Below are 12,465 nucleotides of genomic sequence, written 5' to 3' on the forward strand. Positions count from 1 at the left end.
CCACTGTCAAAATGGCTGGAATGTGTATCACGGTGTTGATTACAGAGTGGTCCTGAGATTATCTTCCAAGATTATACATTACATCACTGGCCTCTGTTTTTAGCAACCAGAAGTATAATTTCTTCAATTACTAATGCAACAAGAAAGGGCCGCACAGAGCCAGAGATGTAGGCAGGGCTTACGTAGCACAAGACATTGTAAAAACTGGGATTTATTTAGCGTGGTCAGGAGAAGATTTAGAGAGGACATTATACAATTCTAACTGAGAACTGATCAGAACTGGGTAAATGCAGATGCTTGCCCACAAGACCAACGGTCTTAGCCATAAGCGTGCCATAAGGAGGAGAGGGGATCGCTATGCTTTGAAAAGGCCATACTTCAATAGCGTAATATCACTAGCCAATCAATGTTGGATATTGTGGCAATGGACTTCTGGACACATAGAACACAGATCTTTAAGCAGTGATGTTACTGAACCAGCAGCACTTTTGGGGCAGCACTTTTGGGGTGGGGGGGGGCAAAATCTTTTACAGAGCTATGGTAAAGAAACCCACTTCAAAATACTGATGCTTTCTCAAGAAAGCAGAACAAATGGCAAGGGCTCAGATTAGCCCAAGACAACCTCGAATGTGACACTACTATTAAGGCAACCATGAAAGAAAGATAACTTTCTTCATCAGGGAGGTGTGGTGTATGTGTGTGTCTCATAACACTTTACCAGCAGGAATGAATGAGGCTTTGCAGCACCGAGAGAGGGAGGAAAGAAATGTGCTGAAGGCAGCCAGCTCTGGGGTGGAATTCAGCAGCTACTTAATAGCACACAACAATACTAAATAGCAATTATAGGCAAGAAGTGAGGAACACCAAATACAAGTGAGAGAGCAGTGTATGGGAGTGAGGGGGGAAATCTAGCACTAAGTGGACAATATGTAATTGTTCACAGTGCAATTTGCCCAGGACACCAGGGATAATGGGGTCCTAAATAACCAGCAGTGCTCCAAGATGAGATATTAATTCATAACTTGACACTGAGAAAATCACCACCTTCTGAACCAGCAGCATCTCAGGTATCTCCCGTCCATCTATGGGCTCAGCTCAATATTGCCCAGGTTGTAAGATCTGACAGGCTCCTAGCACATACTGGCAAGTCTGCACCGCAGAAGAAGGTGAACGTAGAACAGACACATTCTTCCAACAGAGGCTTTACTTTTTTTTACCTAAAATGTGGCAATGTTTCAGAGTTCATGAGCCAAACAGCACTTTGCTGATGATTTCTGCACCTGTATTCCCCCTCTATGGTCCCACAAGGCCACCAACTCTCAGGCTTCCAGCTCCCCAGCCATCACCTCTCCTGGGCAGAGACCCGCATCTCTCTCCCCCACTTCGCAAAGGTATTTCCAACCTGCAGTTTCCTGACTACACTGTGAATTCCTCAGCAAGGCAGACTGCCTCCTCAGAGGCTATAAAGAGCGTAATTGCCATGGCTTTAAATTACTGCAGAGTTTTTCCTAAGCAAGCACATTTATTCTTAAGCATTGGCAGAAAACATTAAAAGAACCTATAAGCATGCTAATAAACTTATCAGAGATCACCCCCACCTCAGTTTCCACTAGGGCTGTGGTTGGTGTCAGTCTATCCAACCTTTCCCTAAGGACTGGGGCCCTCCCTTTGGACAGATGGTCCTGTCCATTTGCTGTATCAAAGAGAGGGCCTGGGTGAGTTTAAACTCAGGCGATTTATCCTAAAGTCCTTTCTTTGTTTGTTAGCCTCTGGAAAATCCAGACTGAATTAGTATAGGAGAGCTCCCAAAGAGGCGGTACCTCTCTGGAGGTGTTACAAATGAGTGAATTTACCTAAACATGCCCCACTGTTCTTAATTCCTAGCGGTCTGTAGTTACCCTTCCCCATGGAATTACACACAACCCCTGGACCACAATGATACGTAAACTTAATACAGTGAAATCTCCCAAAGACATTGCAAGAAATTGTCATATCTGTCAGAATTAGTCACACAGCACTTTGCTGATGGTTTCTGCTTGTGATGGGAAATGCCGGAGCCCGTATTTTTCCTCAGTAAGGTATCTCACTAATGGTGCTGGTCTTGGATGTGGGCGGAGAGGAGTGAAGATGGCAGGTGTCCGGAACCCAGAACGATTTTTTTAAAGGATTGCAGCTAGAAGTTGTCTTCTGAACAAGGAAATTATTCTGAAATTTAGCATTGCACCTTTAACACTGTAAGTGGAGTAAGGAGGATTTAAGGAGGATTTAAAATCTGCTGGTTTATTCTAAGCTAACAAACGAGAGTTTATTTCTTGGAGAAGATATCTCCAATAGCATGAGATTGAGAGAGAATTATCTTTCTATTTTTAGAAGTGAAACAGAAGGAATGCAGGAAGGCTCAGGAAATGGAGCCCTTTTCCTCTTGCTTTTTAATCCATATGCTGAGCCAGTTCAGAGTGGTTGGAATTCATTCCCAACTTGCCTCTGTCCTGAGGCTTATGTGAAATGAGCTGGGGGCTTCAGTCCAGTTGCCAGCAGACAAATGTCCACAAAAACTAAATCAACTCTGTCACATCTAGCACTTTGTTGGCAGTCTCAGCCTAAGGCCAAAGGCAGAGACTGAACTCCCCTCAGACCCTCTAGAGGTGGGGTATCACTGTGCCTCAGTGGGTCACAATTGAGGATGCCAAATGCAGGACAAACTGCTGAGAAGCAGGGCAGATTCACCCTAAACTGGTGGTTATTCTATCTTTACATTATAACAAGCCAGGAACAAAAGTAAATTTCTGTCTCGCCACACTGGTTAACAAAAAATCAAAAGTTCAGTCTCCTTAGGCATTCCAGCTCTTGGCTCACCACCCAGACACTGGACTCTATGATGAGTGGCTACTGAAAACCAATTTAATCAAATATAGGGTCCTCTAATCCCAAAATATGAGCCACTTAGCCAGGTCAATATATAACTCAGATCTTACCCAATGATCATGCTGATGCCAATCCTTTAGTCACTAAAAACTAAAGAAATAATAATAAATAATAAATAATAACAATAAAAGGAAAGAAGAGAGTTAATAAATCATATACAGACAAATACTTGCAAAGTCCTTATCTCAGGCTTGTAGCAATGATGGAATAAACTGCTGGCTTGTAAAGTCTCTCTGGTAACTTCCAAAAGATTGGAAGGTCTTCAATCCATAGTTCAAAAGGCTCCTTTTTGTTGTAAGTCCAGAGAATCATGGTAGAAAAGAGACAAAATGAGGATATCTCAGGGGGCTTTTATATCCTTTGCCGTGTGCATGGAATTTTACTGTCTCAAACACAGCTCACAGCCTAAGTTTGTGGAAAGTTTTACTGGCCCAAAATGGAGCCCAGGGTCACCTGGGCATATCGCATGTTTTAATATACTTCGATGACTCACAGGGACAGCCATTGCCCATATTCTTGTTGAGGCATCCACAGGAAGAGCTATCTGGGCCTATTGTTAGAATGAAGTGTCCTTAATGGACCATCAACACATCACTGTCTGGCTCTAGGTCACTTATCTGAGTGTTACTCAGGAATGCAACACATATGTAAGATACAAATCCACAGCCAATATTCATAACTTTAGATACAAAGATGATACATGCATATAAACAGGATAATCTTACTTAGCAAATCAGAAGGTTTCCATTGACACCTTACATTATACACTTTGTACAAGGTGTGTTGCAATTGTATACCGGTGGCAATATCAATGATATAAATGGCCATAGTCAATCATACAGCATCACAAACATAAATCAACACTTCACAACTAAATAATAATAATTAATGGAGATATCCCATCTCCTAGAACTGGCAGGGACCTTGAAAGGTCATCAAGTCCAGCCCCCTGCCTTCACTAGCAGGACCAAGTACTGATTTTGCCCCAGATCCTCAAGTAGTCCCCTCAAGGATTGAACTCACAACCCTGGGTTTAGCAGGCCAATGCTCAAACCACTGAGCTATCCCTCCCCCCTAGCACTTTTTGGCAGTCTCAATCTAAGGCCAAAGGCAGAGACTGAACTCCTCTGTGACCCTCTAGAGGTGGGGTCTCTCCAAGTTAGGGTTGATGCATACTGATGATGAAGGTATGCAGGGGGAGCTTGCATTGCAGTATCTTATTCAAAGCAGACTTTGGGTGTATTTGATCTGGGGTTGAAACATGTAACTTAGTTCTTTGGTTTTCTCCTTCTGTTCCCTCTGCTTCAAATAATACAGCAGCAGTTACGATAATCCGATATCTAGGACTGGTGAGAAAATCAGAATAAATGTGATTTTTTAAAAAATATGTGGTGATTCAATATTGTTGCTAATTGTGAAGCGCTACCTCCCTGGTGAGTCCTACCAAGCAACACACCGTTTGCTTCCCACATCCGGCACTGCCACCCCAAAAAGTGTTTTAGCTGCCACATGCTTTCTCCATGGCTGCACATCCAGCCTGGGTGAATCCTATTCCACTTGAAAGCTACCTGGATCCTGAAGCAAAACACAGCAGCTTGGCTGCTCTCACTCACGTCAGCATCCAAAACACTCCTTCAACCTGGGAACACTGCCAGAAAGGTATGATCTCAGGCAAAGTTCCTGCTTTACGTAATATTTCCAATAAGTGACCCAGAGCCAGCCCAGCCTTGATGAAGCTAGAGGGTAGGTGAGAGTGACCCAAGGTAGAAAGGCTCCATGAGGAGTCCTCCTCCCCAGTTTGGGCTTAGTGATACCAAATGGAGAAAGGTCACCTCTTCCAGTGTTCAGCATGAGCCTCAGGGTAGGTCAGAGAAAAGCTGATTTTGACCTACACAGCCCTAAACGGTTTGGGTGCTAGTTGCATTACAGACCAACCTCTCCCTCCCTGCATGGTGCGGCAGCAGTGTGATCATCTGAAGGCCATACGATAATAATCCTCAGGTGTGAATGGGATGGGACTGGTGACAAGTTCCTCTTCACAGTGGCAGGCCCTTTACTTTGGAACCGCTTTGGCTGTGCTCAGGCAGGGGCTGAAAGCAGAAGCCGCTATTATTTAAGCCCGGGGCAGGCTCAGTGCAGCAGGGGTGGGGAGACATGGGTTGCCATGCCACATCTCTGAGGTGATGCCGCAGTAGGGGCTGCCTGGGGGAGTAGGGGACCGGTTACCTGGTTGGGCAGAGCCGCGCAGTGGAAGGTGCTGAAGCAGCAGGTGCCTGTCCCCCTAAGCAGGGGGGCTGGACCAATTTGTAGAGTGGAGGTGCTGAGAGCCATTGACCCAAACTGTAACCCATCGCTTCAAGCCAGGGGGTGCAGCAGCAGCCCCCCCCGCATTTCTAGTTCCACCAGCACCTATGTGGCCAGGGAAGCCTGCGGGTGTGGGAAGGGAGGGGCTCGGCTGTGGTTCTGGAAGGGGGCGGTCCCCCAGCCCAAGCTTCCCACACCCCCTCCGCTGGGAGAAGCGCATCCCGCTGCGTGCCTGGGGAGGGGGAGCACGCAGCGGGAGGAGCAGCCGCAGGCGGAGCGGCCCCGGGACCAGCCCCCCCCGGTGCGGGAGGAGGGGACTCCCGGGACACCTGCAGCCGGCTCGCGGGCATCGCTACCTTCCAGCCGCTGCAGCAGCACCGCGCAGGGGGGCCTGGGGGCCGGGCTCTGTGCATGCAGCCGGTGCAGTGGGGAGCCGACCCCCGCCGGTTGGTGCATGCCCGCTGCAGGCGGGCGCCGATAACCCGGGCCCAGCGCAGTGGGGAGCTGGCGGCCGGTGCATGCGGCAGGCGATGCCCGCCGGCCGGGGGCTGAGCAAGACGGCGTTGGTCCCCGGCGCGGTGCCCCGGCCGAGCGCCCCCCAGGCCGCCCCTCGCCATGAAGCGGCAGAACCTGCGCACGGTCTCGCTGATCCTCTGCATCTTCTCCTACCTGCTGGTGGGCGCCGCCGTCTTCGATGCGCTGGAGTCGGAGGCCGAGAGCGGCCGCAGGCGGCTGCTGGAGCAGAAGCGGGGCGAGCTCCGCAGAAAGTACCGCTTCTCGGCCGACGACTACCGCGAGCTGGAGCGGCTGGTGCTGCAGGCCGAGCCGCACCGCGCCGGCGGGCAGTGGAAGTTCGCCGGCTCCTTCTACTTCGCCATCACGGTCATCACCACCATCGGTGAGTGCGGGCTCGGGCCGCCCCCTCCACGGGCACCGAGCCGCCCCGTCCCCCCAGGGAACCGAGCAGCCCCCCTGCCTGCACCCATCACCGAGCCGCCCCCTCGCCTGCCCCCATCCCTCCACGGGCACCGAACCGACCTCGTCGCCTGCCCCCACCCCTCCACCGGCACCGAGCCGCCCCCTGCCTGCACCCATCACCCTGCCCCTATCGGCACCGAGCCGCTCCCTCGCCTGCCCCCACCCCTCCATGGGCACCGAGCCGCCCCGTCCCCCCAGGGCACCGAGCCACCCTCTGCCTGCACCCATCACCCTGCCCTCATAGGCACCGAGCCAGCCCCTGCCTGCACCCATCACCCTGCCCCTATCGGCACCGAGCCGCCCCCTCGCCTGCCCCCAGCCCTCCACGGGCACCAAGCCGCCACGTCCCCCCAGGGCACCGAGCAGCCCCCCTGCCTGCACCCATCACCGAGCCGCCCCCTCGCCTGCTCCCTCGCCTGCCCCCATCCCTCCACGGGCACCGAACCGACCTCGTCGCCTGCCCCCACCCTTCCATGGGCACCGAGCTGCCCTCTGCCTGCACCCATCACCCTGCCCCTATCGGCACCGAGCCGCCCCCTCGCCTGCCCCCACCCCTCCACCGGCACCGAGCCGCCCCCTGCCTGCACCCATCACCCTGCCCCTATCGGCACCGAGCCGCTCCCTCGCCTGCCCCCACCCCTCCACGGGCACCGAGCCGCCACCGAGCCGCCCCGTCCCCCCAGGACACCGAGCCGCCCTCTGCCTGCACCCATCACCCTGCCCTCATGGGCACTGAGCCAGCCCCTGCCTGCACCCACCCCTCCACGGGCACTGAGCCGCCCCCTCGTCTGCCCTCATTCCTCCACGGGCACCGGGCCGCCCCTGTCCACCCCTTCACGGGCACCAGGCTGCCCCCCCCGCCTGCCCCAACCCCTCCATGGGCACCCAGCTGCCCTGTCCCCCCAGGTCACCGAGACACCCCCTGTCTGCACCCATCACCCTGTCCTCATGGGCACCGAGCCGCCTGCCCCCATCCCTCCATGGGAACCGAGCCACCCCCTGCCTGTGCCGATCCCCCTGCTCTCATGTGCACTGAGCCACCCCCTGTCTGAGCCCATCCCCCTGCTCTCATGGGCACTGAGACGCTCCCTGCCTCTCCCTACCCCTCTATGCACACTGAGCCACTCCCTGTCGCCCCAAGGGCAACGAGTCCCCCCCACACACACACCTGCTTCCCCATGTGTCTTCCCCCAGTCCCAGGGTCACTGCACCACTAACAGCTCACTTCTGCAGTCTTCTCCTGAGAGCCATCAGCAGCCCCCATGAACCCCGGGAACTTGCAAGGTACAGTGCAGTACTCTGGAATTTAAGGCTGCTGTCATCTTGGTATCTAAGTGCATCCACGTCATGTTCTGTGCAGCTTCCACCCCACTCCCTGGCTCCAGCATCAGGCTCCTTCCTTCCCTGCCACCTGCAAAGAGACTTCTGCTTTGCCCCTTCTTGCCCCGATGTAAGAAAGCTCCATCACACGGAGTCATGGGAACAAGGTTTCGAACAGCTGGGAGTTCTTATCCCCACTGCCTGCCCATGGTGTCCTTACCTCTGCCTTCAGATATTATGCTAACAAGACTCAGAAGCCACCTTTCCCCTGGTGTGCCCTGAGTGATGTTACGTAGTTCTCATATGCAACAAACTCAATCATCTGCCTACACCTACCTCTGCGTGAGCACTGAGCACACCCCTACTGCCTGCACCCCCACCTTTCCATGTGCACTGAGTTCACCCCCCACTGCCTGCACCCACCCACCCCCTCCTCGGGCAGTGAGACCTCATTCGTGGAAATGGGCAGCCTTTGAATTGTTGCGGGGAGCTAAGAGGAACTTTAATGTTGGAAATTGGCCAAAGAATTTAAGTGTCTTCACCTTTTCAGAGGTGTGTAAAATCAGGTTTACCAATTCCAAAGCAGAGGAGCAACAGGCACTGGGAGGCAGCATCCATGGATTCCACTCCCCGCTTGTATTGCTGACTCCATGTGACCTCAGTTTCCCCATCTGCAAAATGGGAATAATAATAATTGCAAAGTAATATCTAACTCTCTGGGACTTTGGCCAGGGCTCCCTGATGTTTACAAAGCCACCTGAGACCCTTTGATAGGAGGGGCTGTGAAAATGCAAAATATTATCAAAATGTTTATGTAAAATGTGAGTATGCTCACAGTCACGTGACAGTACACTGGGGGGGCTAAGCACAGGCCAATGACTTCATTGCAGGCAGTAGCAAAAGGGCTGCAGGGAACAATGGGACCCCTGACAGGAAAAGGCCTATTCCTCTCTATGGGAATGTACAGATGTGAACATCTTAAAATTTGCTCTATTGAGAAAGTTCTCCAGGAACAGCCTGGAGGCCCTCAGTACAATGCATGAAACCCTGACCCCAGGCAAAACTCCCACGGGGTCCAGATTTCAGCCATATTTTCTCCTTCAAGCCCTGATGTTTGATTGTAGAAGACCTACTTTGGGGAGCCTTGCCAGCCACCCCACCTTTGAGTCTCACTATAAAGTTCCAATGGCCCTTTGCACTGGCTGAGCTGTAATTATTACTTGCAAGTGTAGCCTTGAGCCATGAACGAATCTAATCCCAGCCTTTCACCATCGCACAGTCACTTGGGCTAATTGCTTAATCCTTATAGAGGGGTAAATTTTAGTGGAAAGGTGGAAAGCCCTTTCGCAATTGAAAATCGGAATGTAAGTGGTAAGTATTTAATGTAGTTGATTGCACACATTCCCTGTGCACAATGATGGATTTAGGGTGCTTTGGTTTAGGGTATGTTTCCGCTGCCACTGGGAGCAAGCTTCCCAGCCCAGGCAGACAGACTTGTGCTAGTGGGGTTCAGGTAGCACACTGAAAATAGCAGCATGGACATTGTGGCTGGGGTGGCAGGTCTGACTGTCAAGCCCACCCGTTCCCTGGGTCTGAGGTTGGGTGGCAAGCCCAAGTCTCTGCCGAAGCTGCAACATCCACGGTGCTATTTTTAGTATGCTGGCTCGAGCCCCACTAGTGTGAGTCTGACCCCCTGGGAGGCTTGCTCCCAGCTGCAGTGTAGGCGTTACCTGTAGAGTCTTGCTGACCACATCCAAATGGACGGAAGTGTCCGTGACTCTTCAGGGATATCCCCTGTGTTCTCAGGACAGATCCGAGCACTCTTTACTCAGCAAAACGCTTCATCCACATTTGTGTCACTTGAAGAGCTGTGAAAATAACTGATTTTTTTCAGTTCACTGACAGTTCCGAGAGGGGAAAAAAATATTTTCAAGTCAACCCCTAACCAACATTTTTGAAGTTTTGGGTGAATTGAAAGGCAGAAATATTTTTGTGGTTGAACAAAATGTTTCATTTGACCCAAAAGAGAACATTTCTGTTGATTTCGAGCAGTCGGTGTATCAGTGTTTACTCTCTCATTTCCTTTATCGGTTTGAAAGCATCAGTCATATCCTCTTTTAAGAGTATTGGGGGGAACAACAGCGATTTCTCCACCTTATTGCTGCTTTAGATCATTATTTACCCCTTGGTGTTCCTACAGCATTCTCATGTACCCCAGTACCTGGTGATTGCTGCCAGACGTTGTACTAAAGGTCTGGTAGCTTTCTCTGTCACTCAAGTCCTGATTTCACTCTGTGTTCTGCAAAAGGTGCTTGTTTGATTGTATCAGAGTAAATGACATGAGGTAATTTTAACTCATTTGATGTTGATGTGTGTATACACAAACAATGGGAAGCGAACTCTCTCTTAGAATATTGCAGTCGTGAGTTTACCCCAGTCAATTATGCAATACCTTGTCTTGCATCCCCATCCGATTTCCTGGAGTGGGAGGTGCACTTGAGAATCTACCAGAGACAGTGTGTGTAAATCATCTCCTGATCAATCCATCATTGTGATCGGACAGTTTCCCTAAAAGCTCTGCCCTGTGCAACTGTAGGGGAAGCCCAGTCATAGTATTGAATGAGAACTAGAAAGAAAAAGAATGTCTCTTGATGAATATTTTTTCCATATGCTTCATTCAACTTGTTTAAGTAACTGGAAAAAGTGAAATTTTTAAATAATTGTTTTCAAAAAATCATGCAGCAGTGCAGGGAAATAAACTGGCTCTGCCCCTTCTTAAATTAACTATTATTGTCCTAGGATGTAATCATGCCCACAAAAGAAGTTTCCATACCTATTGCCTTCTCAAATGTACTTTGTTTTTTTGATGAGGCCTCCTGCCCCCATGGTGGTTACTGCAGGATACAGTATAATTCTATTGTGTTGTTTTACTCCTCCTTCTGGGGCAGAGATCACAAATTTCAATTAAGCTTATCCACCAAGTCAGGTGGGTGCAGAATCCTGAAGATCAGGACCTCAGTGAGTACCTTGTTTTTATCCTACAGTTATCATGCGCCTCCTTGCTTAGTACACCGGTTCTAAATCTCCAAATAAAACAAGGACATTAAATCTTAATCTGTGTTGGTGAGAATGGAAAATGCGGCACTTCAGCCTTCTCTGAAGCTCATGGCGCTTCAGTGAAATAAACACTTTGTATTTAAAACAATAGAGTGAAAATGAAAGTGCCTTTGGTCTGATTCTCCTTTCAGTTCCCCTGGCATAAATCAGAAGAAAATCCACAGAAGTCAGTAGAGTTACACAGGTGTGAATCCAGCCTGGGAGGAGAAGCAGGCCCCATCGGTCCAATCCTGCCCATAGATACTCCAGTGCGAGCCCACAGGCTATCGTGGGGTGCAAGAGGGTAACTTTAGCCCTTTAAAGACCAAATGAAACTCCATCCTTAGTGTACTCTGTTGCAATTCGGAGATCAGCGAGGGTGACCCACAGGGGAGTGTAATCCCAAATCTCAGTAAGCGCAAACCATGGGCACACAAATCTGTCTGCAAACATTGCTCTTTTCCCCCTCACTCCCCAATCCTCACAGACACTAGTCTGTCAGCAATGGAATTTGGCTTGCAACACTGACGTGAAATGCCATTACTCCTGTGGGTTTAAGTAATGCCTGCCTTTCTCTCTTTCTGGTGCAGGTTATGGACATGCTGCCCCAGGCACAGATGCTGGCAAAGTTTTCTGCATGTTCTATGCAATCCTTGGTATCCCCCTCACACTGGTTATGTTCCAAAGTCTTGGGGAACGCATGAACACTGTAGTCCGGTTACTGCTGAAGAAAATAAAGAAGTGTCTGGGCATGAAGAAGACTAACGTCTCTATGGAAAACATGGTCTTAGTAGGCTTCCTGTCATGCATGGGGACACTGTGTGTTGGAGCAGCTGCCTTCTCTTATTTTGAAGGCTGGACCTTCTTCCATGCCTATTATTACTGCTTCATAACCCTGACCACTATTGGCTTTGGGGACTTTGTAGCTCTGCAGAAAAATGAAGCTTTGCAGAAGAAGCCACCGTATGTGGCTTTTAGCTTCATGTACATCTTGGTCGGTTTGACTGTGATTGGTGCTTTCCTAAACTTAGTTGTCCTTAGGTTTTTGACTATGAACTCGGAAGATGAGAGGCGGGATGCAGAAGAGAGGGCATCCCTGAGGAGAGTCAGGAACAACATCCACCTGAAAGCTAAGGAAGACAGTAAGAGCAGAGATGCTATTTTTCTACCCATAGAAGACAGGACAAGTCAAATGAACCTCATCCCACTGATGCAGGAAGACGCTGATAGACCAAGACGTCACTCTTCAAACTCCACCGCCAGAGTCCCTTCTTTCTGCACGTGTTTGTGCTACAGACCGCGGCTGTGTGGGAGCCCTGCCCCTTCCCATCCAGAGACCCTCAGCTGCCACACCAATCCCGTTTACTATAATTCCATTTCTTACAAAATCGATGAGGTCTCCCTGAGCACGAGGGGTCCCACTGGTTTCTCCTCCCCTGGGAGCACTTTATCGTCCAACAGCCCCAGCTGCAGGGAACACCACCGCCTGCGAAGGAAATCCATCTAAATGTGCATGCTCTTTGGGAATTTTTACTCTGAACTGTATTCTACTACTGAAGTCATATTTTGATGATGATAAATTATTAACTGAGGTCATTGTTATTACTCTAATTTCTTCTTCTTTCTCCTGCTCCCTGTTAGAACGGCTTCAACTCCAGCAGCTGCCAGCTACATAATATGCTACCTGGCAATTTGTTTTAAATACCACTGATGAATAATTGTCTCTCTTAGCAGGAGATGTCAGACCATGTTACACTTTTTATTTTTGGCAGTATATTAAGGTAGCAGTGATATATAATAGCTCCCCACAAATTATAGAATCTGATGTCCTGTTTGTAGGAC

The 12,465-nt window shown here is 50.0% G+C and overlaps 1 protein-coding gene across 1 annotated transcript; it reads left to right on the forward strand.

Moving 5' to 3' along the window:
* The first annotated feature begins 5,483 nt into the window (after nucleotides 1-5,483).
* Nucleotides 5,484-12,215, forward strand: KCNK15 (potassium two pore domain channel subfamily K member 15). The gene is made up of 2 exons (XM_054045600.1): nucleotides 5,484-6,127; nucleotides 11,214-12,215. The coding sequence occupies exons 1-2, from the start codon at nucleotides 5,845-5,847 to the stop codon at nucleotides 12,128-12,130; spliced, it is 1,200 nt and encodes a 399-aa protein (XP_053901575.1). The 5' UTR covers nucleotides 5,484-5,844; the 3' UTR covers nucleotides 12,131-12,215.
* Nucleotides 12,216-12,465: the final 250 nt, after the last annotated feature.

This window comes from Malaclemys terrapin, chromosome 12, assembly GCF_027887155.1.
Source record: "Malaclemys terrapin pileata isolate rMalTer1 chromosome 12, rMalTer1.hap1, whole genome shotgun sequence".
Lineage (NCBI taxonomy): Eukaryota > Metazoa > Chordata > Testudines > Emydidae > Malaclemys > Malaclemys terrapin.

Bases quoted from the DNA above. Each gene is read 5' to 3' on its own strand.
- KCNK15 (XM_054045600.1), top strand. From the start codon at position 5,845: ATGAAGCGGCAGAACCTGCGCACGGTCTCGCTGATCCTCTGCATCTTC. The intron at 6,128-11,213 runs GTGAGTGCGGGC...TTTCTGGTGCAG, and splicing joins CACGGTCATCACCACCATCG to GTTATGGACATGCTGCCCCA.